The sequence below is a fragment of the Oncorhynchus nerka genome, linkage group LG15, assembly GCF_034236695.1.
Source record: "Oncorhynchus nerka isolate Pitt River linkage group LG15, Oner_Uvic_2.0, whole genome shotgun sequence".
Taxonomy (NCBI): domain Eukaryota; kingdom Metazoa; phylum Chordata; class Actinopteri; order Salmoniformes; family Salmonidae; genus Oncorhynchus; species Oncorhynchus nerka.
Window position 1 is genome coordinate 53,429,520 of NC_088410.1, and position 23,842 is coordinate 53,453,361.

Consider the following 23,842-nt stretch of genomic DNA (forward strand, 5'->3'; position numbering starts at 1 on the left):
AAGAACCTTGGCGTGATCCTGGACAACACCCTGTCGTTCTCAACTAACATCAAGGCGGTGGCCCGTTCTTGTAGGTTCATGCTCTACAACATCCGCAGAGTACGACCCTGTCTCACACAGGAAGCAGCGCAGGTCCTAATCCAGGCACTTGTCATCTCCCGTCTGGATTACTGCAACTCGCTGTTGGCTGGGCTCCCTGCCTGTGCCATTAAACCCCTACAACTCATCCAGAACGCCGCAGCCCGTCTGGTGTTCAACCTTCCCAAGTTCTCTCACGTCACCCCGCTCCTCCGCTCTCTCCACTGGCTTCCAGTTGAAGCTCGCATCCGCTACAAGACCATGGTGCTTGCCTACGGAGCTGTGAGGGAACGGCACCTCAGTACCTCCAGGCTCTGATCAGGCCCTACACCCAAACAAGGGCACTGCGTTCATCCACCTCTGGCCTGCTCGCCTCCCTACCACTGAGGAAGTACAGTTCCCGCTCAGCCCAGTCAAAACTGTTCGCTGCTCTGGCCCCCAATGGTGGAACAAACTCCCCTCACGACGCCAGGACAGCGGAGTCAATCACCACCTTCCGAGACACCTGAAACCCCACCTCTTTCAGGAATACCTAGGATAGGATAAAGTAATCCTTCTCACCCCCCCTTAAAAGATTTAGATGCACTATTGTAAAGTGGCTGTTCCACTGGATGTCTTAAGGTGAACGCACCAATTTGTAAGTCGCTCTGAATAAGAGCGTCTGCTAAATGACTTAAATGTAAATGTAAATGTAACAAAAAAACACACTCGGTTGGATACCATCTTACCATTTTGTCATCACCAGACTGACTTTAGTTGCAGTATAACATTAGCTAGCTAGCTAAGATTGAGGGGAGACCTCCAGATTTTAGCTAGCTAACATTAGCATATCTTGCTATTTTTGATTAACTTTGCTAGCTAATGACAACATTGCCATCTGTCTAAAGTAAATTTGACATGATGATGCTGGTAAAGTTGTTTCCTACGAAATATGTGCCTACTTTAGCAATGTCATAGTATTCCCAAGCCCCTATAATGTAATTTAGACTAAACAGTCATTAGCCCTGTTTAAAGTCATTAGCCCCCGTTCCACATTAGAGCATCAATATGGCTGCGGCATCTTTAGAACGTTGATAACAAAGACAACGACACGACTGAGTGACCCATAAATAGTGATACAAATGTATTACATTGTACTGATGTACTAATATTAATGTACTGGACAGATATTGTTTGGGAAAGTGACAGATTCATTTTTTGCTTCATTTGTCATATAACTTTTTGCTGTATAATCCTACACCTTTAACAATTGGTTGACCGTTTTTGGCCACATACAGTATATAACCACACTATTTGGCCCCTCTCATCAATAATAAACGTCTTACCAGCCACCACTTCAGGGCCAGGGGGTCCATGTTGTTGTCTCCGTCTGTGAGAAAGGGCTGCTGCTGGGGGTCATAGTGCTGAGCGAACCACTCCGAGACCTCCATGTCTGCTATGCAGGACGGACACCCACATATCCTGTCCGGGCTGGGCACCGTGGCACTCGGTGGAGCCCATGTTCGGTTAACAGCGTGCCCATGCACAGTCCTGGAGGTGGCATGGGTCTCCATCAAAGTCAAAGACAGGATGTTGTTCTTCTGAATGGTGTGGGTGGCAATCATGACAAAGAGGATCCCACCAAACAGAGCAAACAGGCACAACTTCCTTTTGGAGAGCATGACTGGACTGTTTGAGCCAGTGCCCTGGGTAAAAGGCAACCTAGACAACCTCAAATTAAAGCAGGAAGCAGTGTTGATTTCTTGGCACCACTGCTCTGTGAATATACTTTGTCAGTGGAGTCGAGGGTAAGAACCGGAAGGTACACTTCTTAAAATTACTGGCAAGTTATACATGTAACAAACATGCAGAATAATTAGTTGATACCAGAGTTTATAAAGGAAAGAGGGGGTTTGCTGGATTGTGACCTTGGCCTAATGTGTCCTATTTGGCCATGCTGGTCTGCCACAGGAAGAGGAGAGTGAGTTTGAGTAAAAGACTTGACCGAATACTTTTGTCTGCCGCTTAAGAAGAGACACTGCCTTGCCCTGCTCAAGGCAATCGGCGAGGAAATTAAAAAGAGGAAGGTTAAAAATAGAGCCTTCGGTTTCCAAACACCCTGTCCAGACCAAAGGCGGCCCCTCATTGGTTAAACCTCATGTTTCTCTCCAGAGAATGCACTGCACAGCTTCCTGCTCCTAGAAGACAAACACATACAGATATTATCAGCATCTGAAAAAAAAAGTAAAACCAAGATGCTTAGGAAATAAATAAAACGGGGAGAGAAATCAATTACTCCAACAATCACATACTGAACAGTCACCGCAGCCTTTGATTAAACTCCCCATCCATGCAGGGCTCAATACATAATCTTGAAAACATCAATCAAACTCATACTGTGTGGATGGCCATACTGTGTGAGCCTTCTGTTGTTAGAACCTTTCTCCTGTTGTGGCACAGAAAGATGAAGCCTCTTTCTTCACATTGAATTCTCAGAGCACAACACGATCATCTATGGAGAAGAAAGCCAGAACAACTTGCCTCTCCGCAGGCAGTAGAAACACAATGACTAAGCCGGAGTGTCCGCTCTGCACACACGTTCATGAATAAAGTCACACGCTGGCTCTGCATTAATGCCACTCCTACAGATACCTGCATAAACTGTAGCTACAGCTGTCAGGAAATACAAATAGAAACCTTCTTGCCTTTGTAAAGAGACCATTAACCATTGAGCAAGGCTTTCAAATTGATGCTAGTCAAACATACCAACTCCCGTGGCTCCCTTCCAGTGGCTTTGAATCAATACTGAGCCCCCCCCCCTTTGGGGCCAGACTCAGTGGTACCAGGGATGCAGAATCACTTGCATTACAATAAGCCAGCCTGCTGACTTCCATCACTGGGCTGCTGGTGCCTCTGGAGTCAGACCAAGTTCTGAGCCTGCTCTGGAAGTTGACTTTGCCTGGGCAGCCTGTGCCAGAAGCGTCAGCAGCTTTCTCCAATACTCATAGACGTCTAGATTGTTTCACAAGTTTGAACATCACATTATGGCAGTTTAGCACAGTACAGGACAGTAGTATTATTCAATAGAGAAGAGTACAGTACGAAACAGTATAGTTAAATTCAGTGGAATACAGTACATTAGAGTAAAGTAGGGTACAATACAGTACACTAATGTACATTTCCTTATTCTACTGTGTACTCTAATGTACTTTACTCTGCTGTGCTCGACTGTACTGTGCAAATCTAAACCAAACCATATAGACGTCCATGTTTGGGACAAATATAGGCCGATCTGGACCGGATGTCTGTGGACGTTGAAAATCAATGCCGGTGTGGACTGTACCAAAAATAAATGGCTGGTCCGGACCAAAAAAAGTTGCTGCCGTCGGTAAATGCTTAGTGGTTTAGGAATATCTCATTTCAAAACAGGCCATCATAAATTATAATTCTTCACGTTTTACCAGTGAAATGTCCATGTCAATCATTTGATCTCAATCAGTTGCATGGGAATATGCATTTAGATCTTAAATTACTGTTTCGTGAGTGAATAAATGCAGATTGTGTTACACTATAAGCCTTTCTTTGTAAGCCTACTTTGTTTCAATCATCGCATATATCCCGCCTATTGGTGAGCACTGTTCAGTTTTGGCCGCATGAGAAAAACATTGACAGCTTCAGATAAGAAATGACTGAGGATTCTTTGGTGTAACATATTAGAGGCCTATGGTAGAGTATATGCTATTATATCAGGTTTTGTTAGGTAAAATACTAATTCATCATTGTGATCTTGCTAGACATTGATTCAGCTTTAATCTAACTTTACTAAACAAGCACCATTGTGAGAAGTGATAATCTTCCACTTTTAATAATAATAATAATGTGATGAGTAGGAGTATTAGGTGCAGGCCACAGATCTTGATGATGAGGGTTATTTTAAGCGATTTGAGCGCCCTTCGTGGTGCTGAAAGGACAGCACCATAACCAAGTGATCACATACAGTGGTTCCGCCTTTAAAAGTTGCGAGCTTATGCCGCGGGACTTAGAGGTACCCAGCGTCATGGCTTCATTGCGCCAGACCACAGCAGGGGGGAGTTAGAGCACTCATTATGCATTTGGGTCCCAAGGTTTTTATATAACCAATCATATTGAGTGGTTCCAATGACGAATTTGACGTTATGCCACCCGTCGCTGTTGACTTTCTTCAGCAAAGATATCTGACAAGCAAATGTAAGTAATTATAAATTCATAACGAGTCAAGCAGAACATGTACAATTGAGAGGAATATGTTAGTGAGTGTAGAGAAACTATTGTGCATATTTTTTTGTCAAAAAGTTAACTTGTGAAAATGGCTATTTAGCAAGTATTTTTTCAGTCATATCCAATACCAGGTGTATCAAACTCCATTCTTTGAACTATGCTGTGTCTGCATGTATGTATTACAATTAAACACTTAAACAGTGTTTACCACTACCACACATCAATGATTACACATTGTAACTACGCAATAGACTAGAACCATGATTTAAGTAAAGGCTGATTTGTAATTCATATATACAGAAAAAAACAGTACACTACACTTCCTATGCATATCTAACTCCATCTGCATTAATCTGAGGAGGGTCTCCCAGCCACGTGGACGATTGAAAACAGGGCAGCAAACTTTGTTTGTCACCCCAGTGGTTTAGAGCATATTACTATTTGCCTGTGAATAACCAGACCTTCCAACAAACTTGCTATGCTGAATTATTGACGTACAACCGAAGGTGCTACCATATCCTGTCAGCACACCCACAAGCGAGCCACTCAGATGGAGAATGATGTATGGAAGAGGGCGAGGAACGAGATGGGAATAACAATCCAGGCTATTTGCTCTGAGACCGGCATAACAATGTAATGAAACAAGCAGGGAGCAGGTTTCGAACCCTCAACATTCTAGCCCAAAGACCGGCACGCAATCGACTGTGTCCAAATGTATTAATTGGGGTTGGGGCCGATTGTGGCTAAAAATACTATCAATTGTAATCTTTATCAATGTTTCTAGGATGGGCTATTAGCTGAACAATAGACTATTCAACCTTTACTAAAAAATTGTCTAATAGCCGAGCTAGGTGTGAACCCCCCCAACTTGAGCTAGGTGTGAACCCCCCCCCCTCCCCAAGTTGCAACAAATCATTTGTACAGTTGAAGTCAGAAGTTTACATACATTTAGGTTGGAGTCATTAAAACTAGTTTTTCAACCACTCCACAAATGTCTTGTTAACAAACTATAGTTTTGGCAAGTCGGTTAGGACATCTACTTTGTGCATAACAAGACATTTTTTCAACAATTGTTTACAGACAGATTATTTCACTGTATCACAATTCCAGTGGGTCAGAAGATTACATACACAAAGTTGACTGTGCCTTTAAACAGCTTGGAAAATTCCAGAAAATTATGTCATGGCTTTAGAAGCTTCTGCAGGCTAATTGACATAATTTGAGTCAATTGGAAATGTACCTGTGGATGTATTTCACGGTCTACCTTCAAACTCAGTGCCTCTTTGCTTGACATCATGGGAAAATCAAAAGAAATCAGCCAAGTCTTCAGAAGAAAAAATGGTAGACCTCCACAAGTCTAATTCATCCTTGGGAGCAATTTCCAACTGCCTGAAGGTACCAGGTTCATCTGTACAAGCAATAGTACGCAAGTATAAACACCATTGGACCATGCAGCCGTCATAGAGCTCAGGAAGAAGACACGTTCTGTCTCCTAGAGATGAATGTACTATGGTGCGAAAGGAGAAAATCAATCCCAGAACAGCAAAAGGACCTTGTGAAGATACTGGAGGAAACAGGTACAACAGTATCTATATCCACAGTAAAACGAGTCCTATATCGACACAGCCTGAAAGGCCGCTCAGCAAGGAAGAAGCCACTGGTCCAAAACCACCATTAAAAAAAAGCCAGACTACGGTTTGCAACTACACATGGGGACAAATATCATACTTTTTGGAGAAATGTCCTCTGGTCTGATGAAACAAAAATAGAACTGTTTGGCCATAATGACCATCGGTATGTTTGGAGTAAAAAGGGGGAGGCTTGCAATTTGAAGAACACCATCCAAACCATGAAGCACAGGGGGGGCAGCGTCATGTTGTGGGGTGCTTTGCTGCAGGAGGGACTAGTGAACTTCACAAAATAGATGGCTTCATGAGGAAGGAGAATTATGTGGATATATTGAAGCAACATCTCAAGACATCAGTCAGGAAGTTAAAGCATGGTCGCAAATGGGACTTCCAAATGGACAATGACCCCAAGCATACTTCCAAAGTTGTGGCAAAATGGCTGAAGGACAGCAACGTCAAGGTATTGGAGTGGAAATCACAAAGCCCTGGCCTCAATCCCATAGAAAATGTGTGGGCAGAACTGAAAAAGTGTGTGCGAGCAAGGAGGCCTACAAACCTGACTCAGTTACACCAGCTCTGTCTGGAGGAATGGGCCAACATTCACCCAAATTACTGTGGGAAGCTTGTGGAAGGATACCCAAAACGTTTGACCCAAGTTAAACAATTTAAAGGCAATGCTACCAAATACTAATTGAGTATACGTAAACTTCTGACCCACTGGGAATGTGATGAAACATATTTCACATTCTTAAAATAAAGTGGTGATCCTAATTGACCTAAGACAGGGAGTTTTTACTAGGATTAAATGTCAGGAATTGTGAAAAACTGAGTTTAAATGTATTTGGTTAAGGTGTATGTAAACTTCCGACTTCAAATGTATCTACCTTTCCACATCTACCTACACACGGTTAATGTTCTGGGGAGAAAAATAAATAAATATATATTTGGTCATGGCTCCCGAGTATCCACTCGGTCTAAGTCACTGCATCTCAATGCAAGAGGCATTACTACAGTCCCTGGTTCGAATACAGGCTGTATCACATCTGACCCTGATTGGGAGTGCCATAGGGCGGTGCACAATCGGCCCAGCGTCATCCGGTTTGGCCGAGATAGGCCGTGATTGTAAATAAGAAATTGTTCTTACCTGACTTGCCTAGTTAAATAAAGGTTCAATTTAAAAACAACTGATGGAAATGCAGCGCAATCATTAGGAGGCGAACAGTGGCTGGTGCTGAAAATGTAGCTAACTTGTTATGCAAGTGTTGCACACCAACATATGGAGAAAACCTACACCAGCCGAGCAATTAGTTTCAACAATAATCTTCATTTTAATTTGACTTTACATACAAGGCTCTTCGGAGCCTAGACCAATATAAAATAACTTAACTGGCTGAGGTAGCCTAATAGAAGTATGATTTTTTTTATTAGGCCTACTTACAATTGCAACAATAATTTAAAGAAAAAAAGTCTGCACGTTCGAACTAAAACAATGTAACTAATAATGAAAAGTGCACATTGGTAAATCCCAAACTCTAAAAGTAATTGGAAAGGTAGATACAAATTATTTGTGACATTGTGGTTACAAGAAAGAATGTAAACAAGATGCTGTGTTTTTATTTACAGTAGCGATGGACAACTGGAGGAATTTTTAAAACAGGATTACAAAGACTTGTTTTTCACATGTGTAGCCCATCATGCAAATGTTTCCTATTAGCAGGACAATAGACTTTTTATAGCCCGGCTACAGTAGTGAAAATCCCTCAACTTGCAATGTATTCGATGCGCAAGAACTCTAAAGTGTTACATTTCTAACTCAAAACAGCAGTACAGTATTTCTTAATCAACATCTTTATACTTTTGTTAATAAAATAACGACAAAAAAGACATTCAAATGCGGATGTTTATTTAAACTACATTTTAGTCGCACTTCCACATGTAAAACCTTGCTGAGATGAGCAGCATTTGTGGAGAGTCAGGCGGCATTGGAGGAGAGCCAGGTGGAGAATGACACATTGAAATGGGCGAGGAATGAGATGCTCACAATCCATGCCAGGCCCCCCTGTGAGCTCTGGAACTTCACCTCCGACAGGCAGAGTCAACATACGTGGCGGGTTCGTCAGGTCGTCGGTTCACCCTGACATTTCCATTCCTCTTCTGACAACAGACCAACTGCTCACCAGGCACAGCAAGGGCCGCCCGGACCATTATGCTGTTCTGCCATTCCAAGGACGTGTAACCAAAGAGATAACACGAATGGGCACAGAATACAAACTAGGATGGATCCTGAGGCAAATGTGGCTTACCAGTGAACCTCCATATGTTCATCATTAATATTGTGTCTCAGAAGTTTCTGTCCATGACTGATGCAACCCGAAAAAGCATTAAAGACAGAGTTAATGAGTGCTTGAGGTCACTGAGAAAGTCTGGACATGGCCTGCTCTCCCTTATGTAAGGAATTAGGCACTTTCCCATGTTTACTACAGTATGTACTGTAAGCTATGTTTACTTGTCTGACTGCACAGTAGCCTAAAACTAATGCGGCTTATATCTTCAAAATCCTTTAAATACTTTATTATTCAAATGTAAAAGCATATACTGTACAGTATTTTTTCAGCATCTATGCTTTCATTAATAAAGTAAAAATACTCATTCAAAATGCTGATGTTTATTTAGTTATGGATTCATAACAAATAACTATGGGAATAAATATCACTGAATGACAGAAATATTGGAAACAAATTGTTGCTTATTGGAAAATACTCTTTCAAACACAGGGTCACATTGTACAGTGCCATTATGGCTATTAGCAGAGCTATATTTTGGCCTTTATAAATATTATTTTTGGCCTTTATTCAGATTACAATCACTCACTGTTTTTTAAAACAAAATAACCTCCAAAATATAGTTTTATATAGCCTTCCAGCTGATTACGTCCATTTCAGCACCGTTTCGCGCTGCTCTGAGACAAGCATGAAAAATGTTCAATTATTATTATTCCTTGATATTATTAACTTGTGTGGGATAGGGGGCAGCATTTTCACTTTTGGACGAATAGCGTGCCCAGAGTGAACTGCCTCCTACTCAGTCCCAGATGCTAATATATGCATAATATTATTAGTATTAGAGGTCGACCAATTCATCGGAATGGCCGATTAATTAGGGCCGATTTCAAGTCTTCACAACATTTTTTTTTATATACCTTTATTTAACTAGGCAAGTCAGTTAAGAACACATTCTTATTCTCAATGACGGCCTAGGAACGGTGGGTTAACTGCCTTGTTCAGGGGCAGAACGACAGATGTTCACCTTGTCAGCTCAGGGGATCCAATCTTGCAACCTTACTGTTAACTAGTCCAACGCTATAACCACCTGCCTCTCGTTGAATGCAGTAGAAGCCAAGGTAAGTTGCTAGCCAGCATTAAACTTATCTTATAAAAAACAATCAATCATAATCACTAGTTATAACTACACATGGTTGATGATATTACTAGTTTATCTAGCGTGTCCTGCGTTGCATATAATCGATGCAACGCTGGGGGATGATTTAACAAAAGCGCTTTTGCGAAAAAAGCACAATCGTTGGACGACTGTACCTAACCATAAACACCAATGCCTTTCTTAAAATCAATACACAGAAGTATATATTTTTAAACCTGCATATTTAGCTAAAAGAAATCCAGGTTAGCAGGCAATATTAACCAGTTGAAATTGTGTCACTTCTCTTGCGTTCATTGCACGCAGAGTCAGGGTATATGCAACAGTTTGGGCAGGGTAGCCTAGTGGTTAGAGCGTTGGACTAGTGATCGGAAGGTTGCAAGTTCAAATCCCCGAGCTGACAAGGTACAAATCTGTTGTTCTACCCCTGAACAGGCAGTTACTCTTCCTAGGCCGTCATTGAAAATAAGAATTTGTTCTTAATTAACTAAATAAAAGTAAAAAATGGTGAACTAATTTGCCAGAACATTATGTATTTATGACATAACATTGAAGGTTGTGCAATGTAACAAGAATATTTAGACTTAGGGATGCCACCTGTTAGATAAAATACCGAAGGGTTCTGTATTTCACTGAAATAATAAACGTTTTGTTTTCGAAATGATAGTTTCCGGATTCGACCATATTAATGACCTAAGGCTCGTATTTCTGTGTGTTATGTTATAATTAAGTCTATGATTTGATAGAGCAGTCTGACTGAGTGATGGTAGGCAGCATCAGGCTCATAAGCATTCATTCAAACAGCACTTTCGTGCGTTTTGCCAGCAGCTCTTCGCAAGCACAGCGCTGTATATGACTTCAAGCCTATCAACCTAATGGCTGGTGTAACCGATGTGAAATGGCTAGCTAGTTAGCGGGGTGCGCACTAATAGCGTTTCAAACATCACTCGCTCTGAGAATTGGAGTAGTTATTCCCCTTGCTCTGCAAGGGCCGTGGCTTTTGTGGAGCGATGGGTAACGCTGCTTCAAGTGTGGCTGTTGTCGATGTGTACCTGGTTCGAGCCCAGGTAGGGGCGAGGAGAGGAACAGAAGCTATACTGTTACACTGGCAATACTATAGTGCCTAAAAGAACATCCAATAGTCAAAGGTATATGAAATACAAATTGTAGAGAGAAATAGTCCTATAAATACTATATTAACTACAACCTAAAACCTCTTACCTTGGAATATTGAAGTCTCATGTTAAAAGGAACCACCAACTTTCATATGTTCTCATGTTCTTGAGCAAGGAACTCAAACGCTAGCTTTTTTACATGGCACATATTGCACTTTTACTTCTCCAACATTTTGTTTTTGCATTATTTAAACCAAATTGAACATGTTTCATTATTTATTTGAGGCTAAATAGATTTTTATTGATGTATTATATTAAGTTAAAATAAGTGTTCATTCAGTATTGTTGTAATTGTCATTATTACAAATAAATAAATAAAAATCAGCCGATTAATCGGTATCGGCTTTTTTTTGGTCCTCCAATAAATCAGTATCGGCGTTGAAAAATCATAATCGGTCGACCTCTAATTAGTATTGGATAGAAAACACTCTGAAGTTTCTAAAACTGTTTGAATGATATCTGTGAGTATAACAGAACTCATATGGCAGGCAAAAACCTGAGAAAAAATCCAAACAGGAAATGAGAAATCGGAGGTTTGTCGTTTTTGAACTCACCCCTATCGAATACACAGTGGGATATGGGTTATTTTGCACTTCCTAAGGCTTCCACTAGATGTCAACCGTCTTTAGATCATTGTTTCAGGCAGCTCATGTGAAGGGGGGCCGGATGGGAGCTGTTTGACTAAGGGGTCTGCCTACAGCCTCGTTCTCAGTCACGCGCTTTCATTTGAGAGGTAGCTCTCCGCTAGTTCCAAAACATGCAGTGTTATTGCAGAGAGCCACATGAATTCACAGAAATACCCATAAAAAATGTTGATGAAAATACAACTATTATACATGGAACTTTCCCATGTTTACTACAGTATGTATTGTAGTCTATGTTTACTTGTCAGACTGCACAGTAGCCTAATAAACAAATGCAGGTGGCTTATATCTTATATCTCCTTATATCTTAAAAGCATATACTGTACAGTACTGTATTTCTTCATCAGCATCTTTATGCTTTTTTAATAAAATAATGATACAAATACTCTTTCAAAATGCAGATGTTGATTTAGTTATGGAATCATAACAAATTACTATGGGAATAAATGTCACTGATTTACAGAAATATTGTCTAATGGAGGCAAACAATTTAGAATCCTCCAATCCTCTTATGCTGTAGCCCACTTCTGACCGTCACATTGTACAGCGCCATATTTTCCATTCCATCCTAACGGAAACCCTGAGGGTTTCGTATATCGTTTTTCTAAAATTAGAAACACCATAATATTAATCTAATTAATTTAGCCACATTTCTTAAGAATTAATCCCATATACTATGTTATTACAAAAAAGGTTTTAAATTCTCTGGTAATGCCAATATGGAAGACTATCAGATGCCCTCTGGTGGTCAAACTAGCACTAACTTGCATTAACAGAAAACATGGCTGACAAATAACGTGCAACAGAAGTACGACGCAACTTTTAAAGGAGGAAACACAATCGTTCTGGGTTCCACTGCACAAGAGGGGGTCCATAGACCTTTATGAACATCAAGGCAGACACTGTGAATTTGTATCCTAGATCGCATTGGTGTGATAAGGTTCATGCGGTGGATGTTTGTCTGCATACGCAATAGGAGGTGTTATGTTTCTGTAAGCTAAGTACTCGGACAATTGGGCGAGTTCAAGTGTGTCGTACATGAGTCCCAAGTCCACAACAAACTGTTTTGAGGACAGCCGTTTTTAGCAGCCCCTGGGAGTTCCGTCTGTGGCAGTTCTTGCTACGTCGGATTTGGACCGCTCAAAGTCAACGGGCCTCTGCACATGCCTACATCATTCATGGCACCAACAGAGAGAGAGAAGACAAGTAAAAGGTGGTTTCTTCCCTACCTATAGGCTACTATAGCCTACATATTTACTTTGTTTTTCATTCTACTGTTTTTATGACATTTTTGTGGTAATTAAATCAAATTTAAGATGTATAAGAATACATTTTCCAGAAATATTTTACCAGCTCTGTGTATTCTCTAATTGAACAAATTGAGGGAGCGCTGCTCCCCCGTGCTACTGATGCACTACATCCCTGCTCCCCACCTAGCCTCTGGCTGCCAGGCTAAAGTGGGGTTGCAGGGATAATTCGCAGAGATCAGCTGATCCTCAGCTGATGCAGTGGAAGAGTTCTGTTAGATGAGATCATATCGGTTTATGTCTGTCCTCTCTGGTCCTGCTGGAGACCAAACTCAAGATCTTATCCTCAGAAGAGCGCAGCAAAAGTAACCCAGTCAGCAAACCAGCAGGCCCAGGCCCACACACTTCACAGGAGTTTGGTGGCACCTTAATTGGGGAGAATGGGCTAGTGGTAATGACTGGAGTGAAATTGTAACAAATACATCAAACAAATGGTTTTCAGGTGTTTGATGCCATTCCATTTGCTCCATTCCGGACATTATTATGAGCCTTTCTCCCTTCAGCAGCCTCCTGTACTTCACATTCATTATGCAATCAAATGAAGGCAGGAAGCCCTGAATTACAGGGCCAGGGCAAGAGAAAACACCCACATGGGGATACACAGGGCATCACAGCAGTCTGCTATCTATGTGCCCTGGAATATACACTTATGCTTAAAAGCAGTAGCTACTACAAGATTATAGGATATAAAAAAATACTGTATATACAATTCTGATTATCCCTAATCTGCAAAAGTGTGCTTATTTTGCAGACTATGTTGGAGTGGCAGCTATCATACAAATTTGTGTTTTGTAATTTGATCTGTTCCACAGAAAAGCAGATATGGGGAACGTTTTCTCTCAGTCTAACAATGCTGGTGATAACTAAGCACTAAGTTCCCAGTGTAGGGTAACATGTGTCTGGTGCTTAGTTATCAACAGTACAGATCTGCAAACCTTAATCTAGGCTTCTTTTGCAGTTGTTACCAGGGCAGGATTAAGAAATCATAGGCCCTTCCCGGCACACCATTTTCTGTAAACAAATCTGTACACCAAGATGCAACTCGATGGATGGTCAAGTTACTGTTGAAGAAAAAGGGCCTTTATAATAAAGCCATAATAACATTTGCCATGTGGCAAAGGCTACAGTTGGGCAGAGGCGATTTTATGATTTCCACACATGGGGAACATTTGTTAGCATGGTCCGATATTTTTTTTTGCCTTTAAAAAAACATTTCATGCAATTCTACATGAAAGAAGACATTAGCCGAATCTTTTTTAATATCACAAATGACCAACATTTTGACAGTGACGAACTGAGATCAAGCTGATCTTGAATTCAAACACACTCTTAGCTATTGCCCATGCCAATGAAACACATTCTTGTGGGAAGCTGCTATAGATCACCAAGTCCTAAGACTTGTGTAAAATGCTTGATAATGTATGCGATATCAACAGAGAGGTCTTCATTCTGGGTGATTCAAATATTGACTGGCTTTCATCAAGCTGCCCACTCAAGAAAAAGCTTCGAACTGTAACCCGTGCCTGCAACCTGATTCAGGTTGATCAGTCAACCTACCAGGGTAACCTGATCAGTCAAACTACCAGGGTAATTACAAACTGCACAGGAGTGAAATCATCAACCTATATTGATCACATTTTCAGTAATGCTGCAGCAATTTGCTTTAAATCAGTATCCAAATCCATCAGATGTAGTGATCACAATTTGGTAGCTATATCTAGGAAAACCAAAGTTCCAAAGGATGGGTCATACAATAAGTTTTGTAGTGATTCCTATGTTGTTGATATAAAGAATATTTGTTGGTCTGTGGTGTGTAATGACCAACCAGATGCTGCACTTGACACATTTATGAAAATGATTCCAGTTACTAATAAGCATGCACCCATTAAGAAAAATTCCTCATCAATCCCCATGGTTTGCCTCATCACCATGAAAGGGATGAGGCAAAAGGAATGGCAAATAAGTCTGTCTGTACAACCGATTGGCAAACGTACTGCAAATTGAGAAATCATTTGACTAAACTGAATAAAAAGAAGAAGAAACTATACTATGAAACAAAGATACATTCTATAAAGATTGACAGTAAAAAGCTTTGGAGCACCTTAACCTGTTGCTTCTACTCGGGACGCTTGCGTCCCAACTAGAGCTCTGGAAATGCAAATGCGCTACGCTAAATGCTAATAGTATTAGTTAAAACTCAAAAGTTCATTAAAATACACATGCAGGGTATCGAATTAAAGCTACACTCGTTGTGAATCCAGGCAACAAGTCAGATTTTTAAAATGCTTTTCGGCGAAAGCATGAGAAGCTATTATCTGATAGCATGCAACACCCCAAAAGACCCACAGGGGACGTAAACAAAATAATTAGCATTTCGGCGTTACACAAACCGCACAATAAAATAGAAAACATTCATTACCTTTCACCATCTTCTTTGTTGGCACTCCTAGATGTCCCATAAACACTATTTGGGTCTTTATTTCGATTAAATCGGTCCATATAAAGCCTAGATATCGTTATATGTAGACTGTGTGATAAACGAAAAAAACATTGTTTCAAAACGTAACGTCATTTTTTTAAAATTCAAAAAGTCGACGATAAACTTTCACAAAACACTTCGAAATACGTTTGTAATGCAACTTTAGGTATTAGTAAACGTTAATAAGCGATAAAATTCATCAGGAGGCGATGTAAAGATCATTAGCTGTCCGTCTGGAAAAATGTCCGGCTAGAAACTCAACGAAAATATCCGGTCCTAGACCGGATTAGATACGGTGTCCTGTATGTGTTTGACCAAGAAAAAACTCGAAGGGAAATGACAAGACTCTAGACACCCTGTGGAAGCTGTAGGTACTGCAACCTCAGTCAATTAATTGTGGTTCACGTTTATCAATGGGTTCAAGTAGCGCATGGATATATTTTCCCCATTTTCAGTGATCAGTTTTTCCTGTGCTTTTCGATGTAAATGCCGTTCTGGTAAAGCCACAGCAGTGATTTAACCAGTTTTTTAAACGTCTGAGTGTTTTCTATCCACACAGACTAAGCAAATGCATATACTATATTCCTGGCATGAGTAGCAGGGCGCTGAAATGTTGCGCGATTTTTAACAGAATGTTCAAAAAAGTAGAGGGTCGACTGAAGAGGTTAAATGACATGTTGGGCAAAAAGACAAACTCAGCTCCAGCATTCATTGAATCAGATGGCTCATTCATCCCAAAACCCACTGATATTACCAAGTACTTTAATGATTTTTTCATTGGCAAGATTAGCAAATTTAGGCATGACATGCCAGCAACAAACGCTGACTCTACACATCCAAGTATAACTGATCAAATCATGAAAGACAAGCACTGTAATTTTGAATTCCGTAAAGTGAGTGTGGAAGAGGTGAAAAATGTGTCTATGAACAATCACAAGCCACTCTTATTTGCCATATCTTCAATCTAAGCCTACTAGAATGTGTGTGCCCTCAGGCATAGAGGGAAGCAGAAGTTATTCTGCTACCCAAGAATAGTAAAGGCCCATTTGCTTGCTCAAAAAGCCAACAAATCAGCCTGTTACCAACCCTTACTAAACTTTTAGACCAGATACAATGCAATTTTACTTAAACAAATTGACAACAGACTTTCAGCATGCTTATAGGGAAGGACATTCAACAAGCACGGACGGCACTTACACAAATGACTGATGATTGGCTGAGAGAGAAATGTTTTGTTAGAGTTCAGTGAGGTTTTTGACATTATCAATCATAGTCTGCTGATGGAAAAACATATGTGTTATGGCTTTACACCCCCTGCTATATTATGGATAAAGAGTTACCTGTAACAGAACACAGAGGGTGTTCTTTAATTGAAGCCTCTCCTAGATAATCCAGGTAGAATCAGGAATTCCCCAGGGCAGCAGTCTAGTCCCCTTACATTTGAATCTTTACCAAATTTACCAATTTGTGTAAAGCCATTATGTCTATGTATGCGGATGACTCAACACTATACACGTCAGCTACTACAGCGAGTGAAATGACTGCAACACTAAACAAAGACCTGCAGTTAGTTTCACAATGGGTGGCAAGGAATAAGTTGGTCCTAAATATTTCAGAAACTAAAAGCATTGTATTTGGAACAAATCATTCACTAAACCCTAAACCTCAACTAAATCTTGTAATAAATAATGTGGAAATTGAGCAAGTTGAGGTGACTAAACTGCTTGGAGTAACCCTGGATTGTAAACTGTCATAGTCAAAACATATTGATACAACAGTAGCTAAGATGGGGAGAAGACTATCAATAATAAAGCGCTGGTCTACCTTCTTAACAACACTATCAACAAGGCAGGTCCTACAGGCTCTAGCTTTGTCGCACCTGGACTACTGTTCAGTCTTGTGGTCAGTTGCCACAAAGAGGGACTTATGAAAATTGCAATTGGCTCAGAACAGGGCAGCACGGCTGGCCCTTGGATGTACACAGAGAGCAAACATTAATAATATGCATGTCAACCTCTCCTGGCTCAAAGTAAACTGTCAAAACATGGTAAAAACATGTTGATACAACAGTAGCTAAGATGCAGAGAAGTTTGTCTGTAATTTAACAACACTATCAACAAGGCAGGTCCTACAGGCCCTAGTTTCTACCTTCTTAACAACACTATCAACAAGGCAGGTCCTACAGGCCGTAGTTTCTACCTTCTTAACAACACTATCAACAAGGCAGGTCCTACAGGCCCTAGTTTCTACCTTCTTAACAACACTATCAACAAGGCAGGTCCTACAGGCCCTAGTTTTGTCGCACCTGGACTACTAAGATTGTATAACTGCCTTAATTTTGCTGGACCCCAGGACGTTTACAATTGGCTCAGAACAGGGCACCCCGGCTGGCCCTTAAATGTACACGGAGAGCTAACATTGATAAAATTATAAAAGAGACTGACTTCATCACTACTTGTTTTTGTAAGAAGCGTTGACTTGCTGAATGCACCACAGTGTCTGTTTAAACTACTAAGACAGCTCGGACACACATGCATACTCCACAAGACATGGGTTGGCGCCCCCCCTTGGGTTGTGCAGTGGCAGAGATCTTTGTGGGCTATACTCGGCCTTGTCTCAGGATGGTAAGTTGGTGGTTGAAGATACCCTCTAGTGGTGTGGGGGCTGTGCTTTGGCAAAGTGGGTGGGGTTATATCCTTCCTGTTTGGCCCTGTCCGGATGTGTCATTGGATGGGGTCCCAGTGTCTCCTGACCCCTCCTGTCTCAGCCTCCAGTATTCATGCTGCAGTAGTTTATGTGTCGGGGGGCTAGGGTCAGTTTGTTATATCTGGAGTACTTCTCCTGTCCTATCTGGTGTCCTGTGTGAATTTAAATATGCTCTCTCTAATTCTCTCTCTCTGAGGAGAGAGAGCCTGACATACCTGAGATGATGACTCCTTGCTGTCCCCAGTCCACCTCCAGTTTCAACTGTTCTGCCTGTGATTATTATTATTTGACCATGCTTGATGCCACCAAAGGTCTTTTCACAATCCCTAAGTCAAGAACAGACTATGGGAGGCGCACAGTACTACATAGAGCCATGTCTACATGGAACTCTATTCCACATAAGGTAACTGATGCAAGCAGTAGAATCATATTTATAAAACATACACCTTATGGAACAGCGAGACTGAAGAGAAAAACACACACAGGCACAGACACACATACACATGATAAGACACGCACTCTACACATACTTACACCTGGATTTTGTATTGTAGATATGTGGTACTAGAGTAGTGGCCTGAGGGAACACGCTTAATGTGTTGTGAAAAGTGTAATGAAATTTAATGTCATGTAATGTTTTAAATTGTATACAGCATAACTACCTTAATTTTGCTGAACCCCAGGAAGAGTAGCTGCTGCCTTGGCGAGAGGCTATATTAGGTTGTAATACATATACACTGCATTCGGAAAGTACCTGGACTACTCACACCTTCACTTCTTCCCCATTTTGGTGTGTTACAGCCTCATTCTAAAATGTATTAAATACATTTTTTCCCTCATCAATCTACACACAATGACACGGTGAAAACAGCTTTTTAGAAATGTTTGCTAATTTCTGAAAAATAAAATATCTTGGGAATATATATCTTATTTACATAAGTATTCAAACCCTTTGCTATGAGACACTTAATTGAGCCAGGTGAATTCTGTTTCCATTGATCATCCTTGAGATGTTTCTACAACTTGGAGTCCACCGGTAGTAAAAATAGCTGAAAATAGCTGTGTAGTGACGCTCCCCATCCACACTGAGAGCATCTGCAGAAGAGAATGGGAGAAACTCCTCAAATACAGGTGTGCCAAGCTTGTAGCGTCATACCCAAGAAGACTTGAGGCTGTAATCGCTGCCAAATGTGCTTCAACAAAGTACTGAGTAAAGGATCTGAATACTTATGTAAATGTGACATTTCAGGTCAGTATTGAAATACATTTGGGGAAAAAAATCTAAAAACCTGTTTTTACTTTGTCATTATGGGGTGTTGTGTGAAGCTTGATGAGGGGGAAAAACTATTTAAATAATTTTAGAATAAGGCTGTAACATGACAAAATTTGGAAAAAGTGAAGGGGTCTGAATACTTTCCGAATGCACTGTATGTGTATTATTTTTATTAATACAAATAGAAGATTATCACTTCTCACAATGTTGCTTGTTTAGTAAAGTTAGATTAAAGCTGAATCAATGTCTCGCAAGATCACAATTTATTGTTATTTTACATAACTGAATATAATAGCATATACTGTAGCATTGTATACCTATAATGTGTTACAACAAAAACACCTCCTCAGTCATTTCCTATCTGAAGGTTTCAATGTTTTCCTCATGCAGCCAAAACTGAACAGCGGGAATCAATAGGCAGAATATATGCTTGGATTGGAAAAAAATAAATAAAATAGGTCTACAATAAACTGATATTATAGACTACAATAGGCTACTAAATACAATTTCCAGTGGCACACTGACTCACCTAATGATGAAGACATAGGCTACTACTCACGGTGATGGCCAATAGGCTATTATAGCAAGTGGAGCGTATCTCAAGATGAGCGAGCTACTTTGACAAACAGTGCTGCTGTTCGGAAAAAAATTGAGAGTTGAGAAGAAAGAATTCTATTGGTTCTACAGTCTTCTCTTTCCAGCAGTAGGCATTTGCTTTCCAAACTCTACGTTTTCCCACGATTGTATTTTGTATTTTGACATTTGAAAAAGGCAAACAGACAGCCACAACCAACCATAGAAATATAATCTATAGATAGCAGTTCCCATTCAAGTGCACCCATTAGTTTAACACTCAACTTGGCAGGGTAAGAATGGCTGCAATCCCCGTACAGGGATCAACATCAGGGGAAATTTCAGAGTGACAACTAGAAATACAACGTCGTAACATTAAACATTCTTGAAAATGCAAGTGTCTTACATCCTTCAAAAGATTAGGATCTTGGTAATCAAACTACGTTTTCAGATTTAAAATAGCTATTACAGAGAACATAGATACCATGCTTTTGTTTAAGAAGAGCAATCAACAACAGAAACATTTTCCGCCATGACAGTTTTAACACATTCACATTTGAAGGTAAAATTATGACGTACATTGTCACGACTCCGACCGAAGGACACTCCCCTTCCCGTTCGGGTGGCGCTCGGCGGTCGTCGTCGCCGGCCTACTAGCTTCTACTGATTATTTCCTCCCCCTCCTTATGTGTTGATTGAGTGCACCTGTTTTGAGTTAGGTAGTAAGGCTTTATTAGTCAGCCGGCCCGCAGGGTTCCTTGTGCGGGATTAATTATTGTGATCGTCTGTTTGGTGTACTTGTTTGCACGTCTATGGGTTTTGTGTTTTCCCATTTTGTGGGTTTTTCCTGGACAGTTTAGCCCCCCTGTTTGGGGCATTTGTTCGTTCAGTACGCCCTGTGTTTTGTGAGGGTTGGCTTATGTTCAGCGTTTCTCAGTGCATTAAAATAGCACTCCCCTGAACTCTCTGCTTCCTGCGCCTGACTCCTCACCCACTACACTCAGACCGTTACATACATTATGATATCTTGCTCTTATTTCTCTTCCTGAGGGTCCCAGTGATCAAATGAAGTGCCGTTTTCTTTGATAAAATCTATTTTTATAGCCGAAATCGAAACATTTTGTAACCCGTTTGTGCCGTGAATTCCATTTCTATCAATTTTATACGGAGCATTCGACGTAATTACAAACAGTAAACCATGGTTTATCTACCGTAATTTCCGGACTATAAGCCACTACTTTTTTCCCATGCGTTGAACCTCGCGGTTTATACAATGACGCGGCTAATTTATGGATTTTTCCCGCTTTCACAAGATTCATGCCGCCAAAAAACTGAGCACCGTCACATAATGTGACGTAAATCGAGCGCGCTCAAACTTCCCATCATTCTGATTACGGTAGTCATTTTGTCACCCTCATCATGGCAAAGACACGGAGAAATGCATATGATGCAGCTTTCAAGTTGAAGGCGATCGATCTGGCTGTTGGAAAAGGAAATAGAGCTGCTGACAGTGTGGAGCATTGTCAAAAAATCCACTATCATCAACAGGTTTCGAAAGGCTGGACTGCTGCGTGTTGAAGAGGGCAGCGATCCAACATCGGATGAAGCAATTCTGAGGCTATTCAACTCCGACACCGAAGGAGATGACTTCAGTGGTTTCAGTGCACAGGAGGAGGAAGATAGTGACCAATGACTTTCTTGGTAGGCTACTGTTGTAACAAAAATTAAAGCCGTGTTTCGTTAAAGCCTATTTATTTTTGTTACAATCCGTGTTTCGTTAAAGCCTATTTATTTTTGTTACAAGCCGTGTTTCGTTAAAGCCTATTTATTTTTGTTACAAGCCGTGTTTTGTTTAAAGGCTGTGTAAAGTTCATTTGTTTCAATGTACCGGTAGGCACCTGCGGTTTATAGACAAGTACGGCTTATTTATGTACAAAATACATATTTTTTAATAATTCAGTGGGTGCGGTTTATATTCAGGTGCGCTTAATAGTCCAGCAATTACGGTAATCATGGTTGGTTTCAGTGCATTCCTCTGGATGTTTGCAACACAGGCAAACTTCATAGTTTTTTTTGAGGACAACGAGCAATGACTACCTTGCGCACCAATAATTTTAGCCAAGCTTTGTTGATTGACTGTATTTCTGCCCAATGACCACTGATCTACTTGAAATCTAGATGGGTAGATAGCTAATGAGCTGAGGTAAACGCCAGTATGTAATGGTTTTGGGTTGGACCACCATTCCTTGTTTGTAAATGCACACGTAACGAACTCCATTCTCGCCTTGACTATCAGAGGAGTTACTGTGATGCTTGTTACGCATTGCAGTATTTTGTAAAGTTGTATTTTCAACGATTTCATTGAAGATATCATGGCGAATAAATCAGGAAAAGTGAAGTCAAAGTCTAAGTATACAGATTTGCACCAGATTATAGAAGAGATTGATCTGGAAAGTGAGACAGATTTTTTGTTTGAGGAATCTTTGAGTGTTATGATTATATATATATACTGTATTTTGCAATTTGCAATGAGATGTGTGGTTTGTGTGTGTGTGTGTTTGTTGGTTTGTTTGGGTGTGTGTGCATATATATGTATGTGTGTATGTGTATATATATATATATATACATACACTGCTCAAAAAAATAAAGGGACCACATTTGGGCAACTTGTGTGGAACACCTGGGTGACTTCATGCTAAATGTCATGTAGCTCGCCCGTTCCTGAAGTTATCAGTTTGAAACATTGCACACCTACAGTTGCCCTCTTGTGTTATCCATCAAAATTATCGCCAGCATCCTATCTGACTGTGTGGCTATTCTAGTACATGTGAAAGATGATGCTACAACAATACAAAACAGAAAACGTATGCTCTTTCTTTCTCTTTTCTTCCACCAGATCTACTGTGTTATATTCTTACAGTCAATTAACATTTCCACAAACTTCAGAATGTTTCCATTCAAATGATACCAAGAATATGCATATCCTTGCCTCTGGGGCTGAGCTACAGGCAGTTAGATTAGGGTATGTCTTCAGGCGGAAATTGAGAACAAAGGGATGCAGCCATTACAGGTTTTAAGGAGATCCTCCCCTACTTTTGTCCACGTTGGCTTGTGAACCCACAACCGTCTGGGCGCCATAAAAATTCCTGCATTGCCATGTAATGCTTACAAGACCAATAAGAGTTTCTAAACGGCATATCTAAGGCTCTAGCCTGTCCAAGGAGTGAGGGTAAATGGTAGACATGTTCTCTGCTATCCACTTTGTTTTAATTATTATTTTGGGTATAGGAGAGGGTGTTCAGGGAGGATTTAGGTAAAATATATTTAGCTGAAGGGAGGTCCATCCATTTCATTTCAGAAAAGGTCCGATATTCTCCATGTAACCCTTATTATTAAAAACGTTCACTCCCTTATAATTTCCGTCATTTGTTAGTCAACTTGTCTATAATTAGACACATGCAGCTTCTCTTCTTCTATTATACACTGAGTGTAGAAAAAATTAAGGACACCTGCACTTTCCATGACACACAGACCAGGTGAATCCAGGTGAAAGCTATGATCCCATATTGATGTCACCTGTTAAATCCACTTCAATCCATGTAGATGAAGGGGAGGAGACAGGTTAAAGGAGGGCAGATTTAAGTGCCTTTGAACAGGGTATGGTAGTAGGTGCAACGGTTTGTGAAAAGAACTGCAACGCTGCTGGGTTTTTCACGCTCAACAGTTTCCTGTGTGTATCAAGAATGGTCCACCACCCAAAGGACACCTAGCAAACTTGACACAACTGTGGGAAGCATTGGAGTCAACATGGGCCAGAATCCTAGAAGACTAAAACCCTTGCTCACCTTGAATGTCATAAATTGATAGAATGAATGCTTCAATCTAGTTAACATCTGTAAAGTTATGTCATCCATGCTTCTTTTATGGAGCAAAGACGTTTGGGACCGGGGAGAAAATGCAATTAAAACCTTTTTTTTTTAAGAAAGATGTTCTGTGCATGACAATTTGATCGGTTGTAAGGAAATAGAATGCTGTGAAAACGACCCAACATCTGAAAAGATTTCAGTTTGGCTTGGATGCATATTTAGTCAGTGTCCAGAGTTCAGTTTCCATGATGTGCCATAGGCCTATTTGAAGTCCACATCTTTTGACTCTCAAATTTGTATAGCTCCTCACAATCCCTCAGATAACTTTTTGACGTCATGAAAAATATATCTGTTTTTTGGTTGAAATCTGATTGAACTACTGACCAGTTATCTAAAAGCTACTCAATTAATAGACACCAATCTATATAAACATGTGCATAGT

The 23,842-nt window shown here is 40.5% G+C and overlaps 1 protein-coding gene across 1 annotated transcript in view; it reads right to left on the minus strand.

Annotated features, from left to right (window-relative positions):
- LOC115142884 (CMP-N-acetylneuraminate-beta-galactosamide-alpha-2,3-sialyltransferase 2-like) overlaps nt 1-23,842 on the minus strand; it is a 48,969-nt gene that overhangs the window by 15,837 nt on the left and 9,290 nt on the right. Inside the window, exon 2 of the mRNA XM_029682699.2 lies at nt 1,404-2,255. Coding sequence (XP_029538559.1) covers nt 1,404-1,739 — 336 coding nt within the window. The 5' untranslated portion in view covers nt 1,740-2,255. The remainder of the gene's footprint in view (nt 1-1,403; nt 2,256-23,842) is intronic.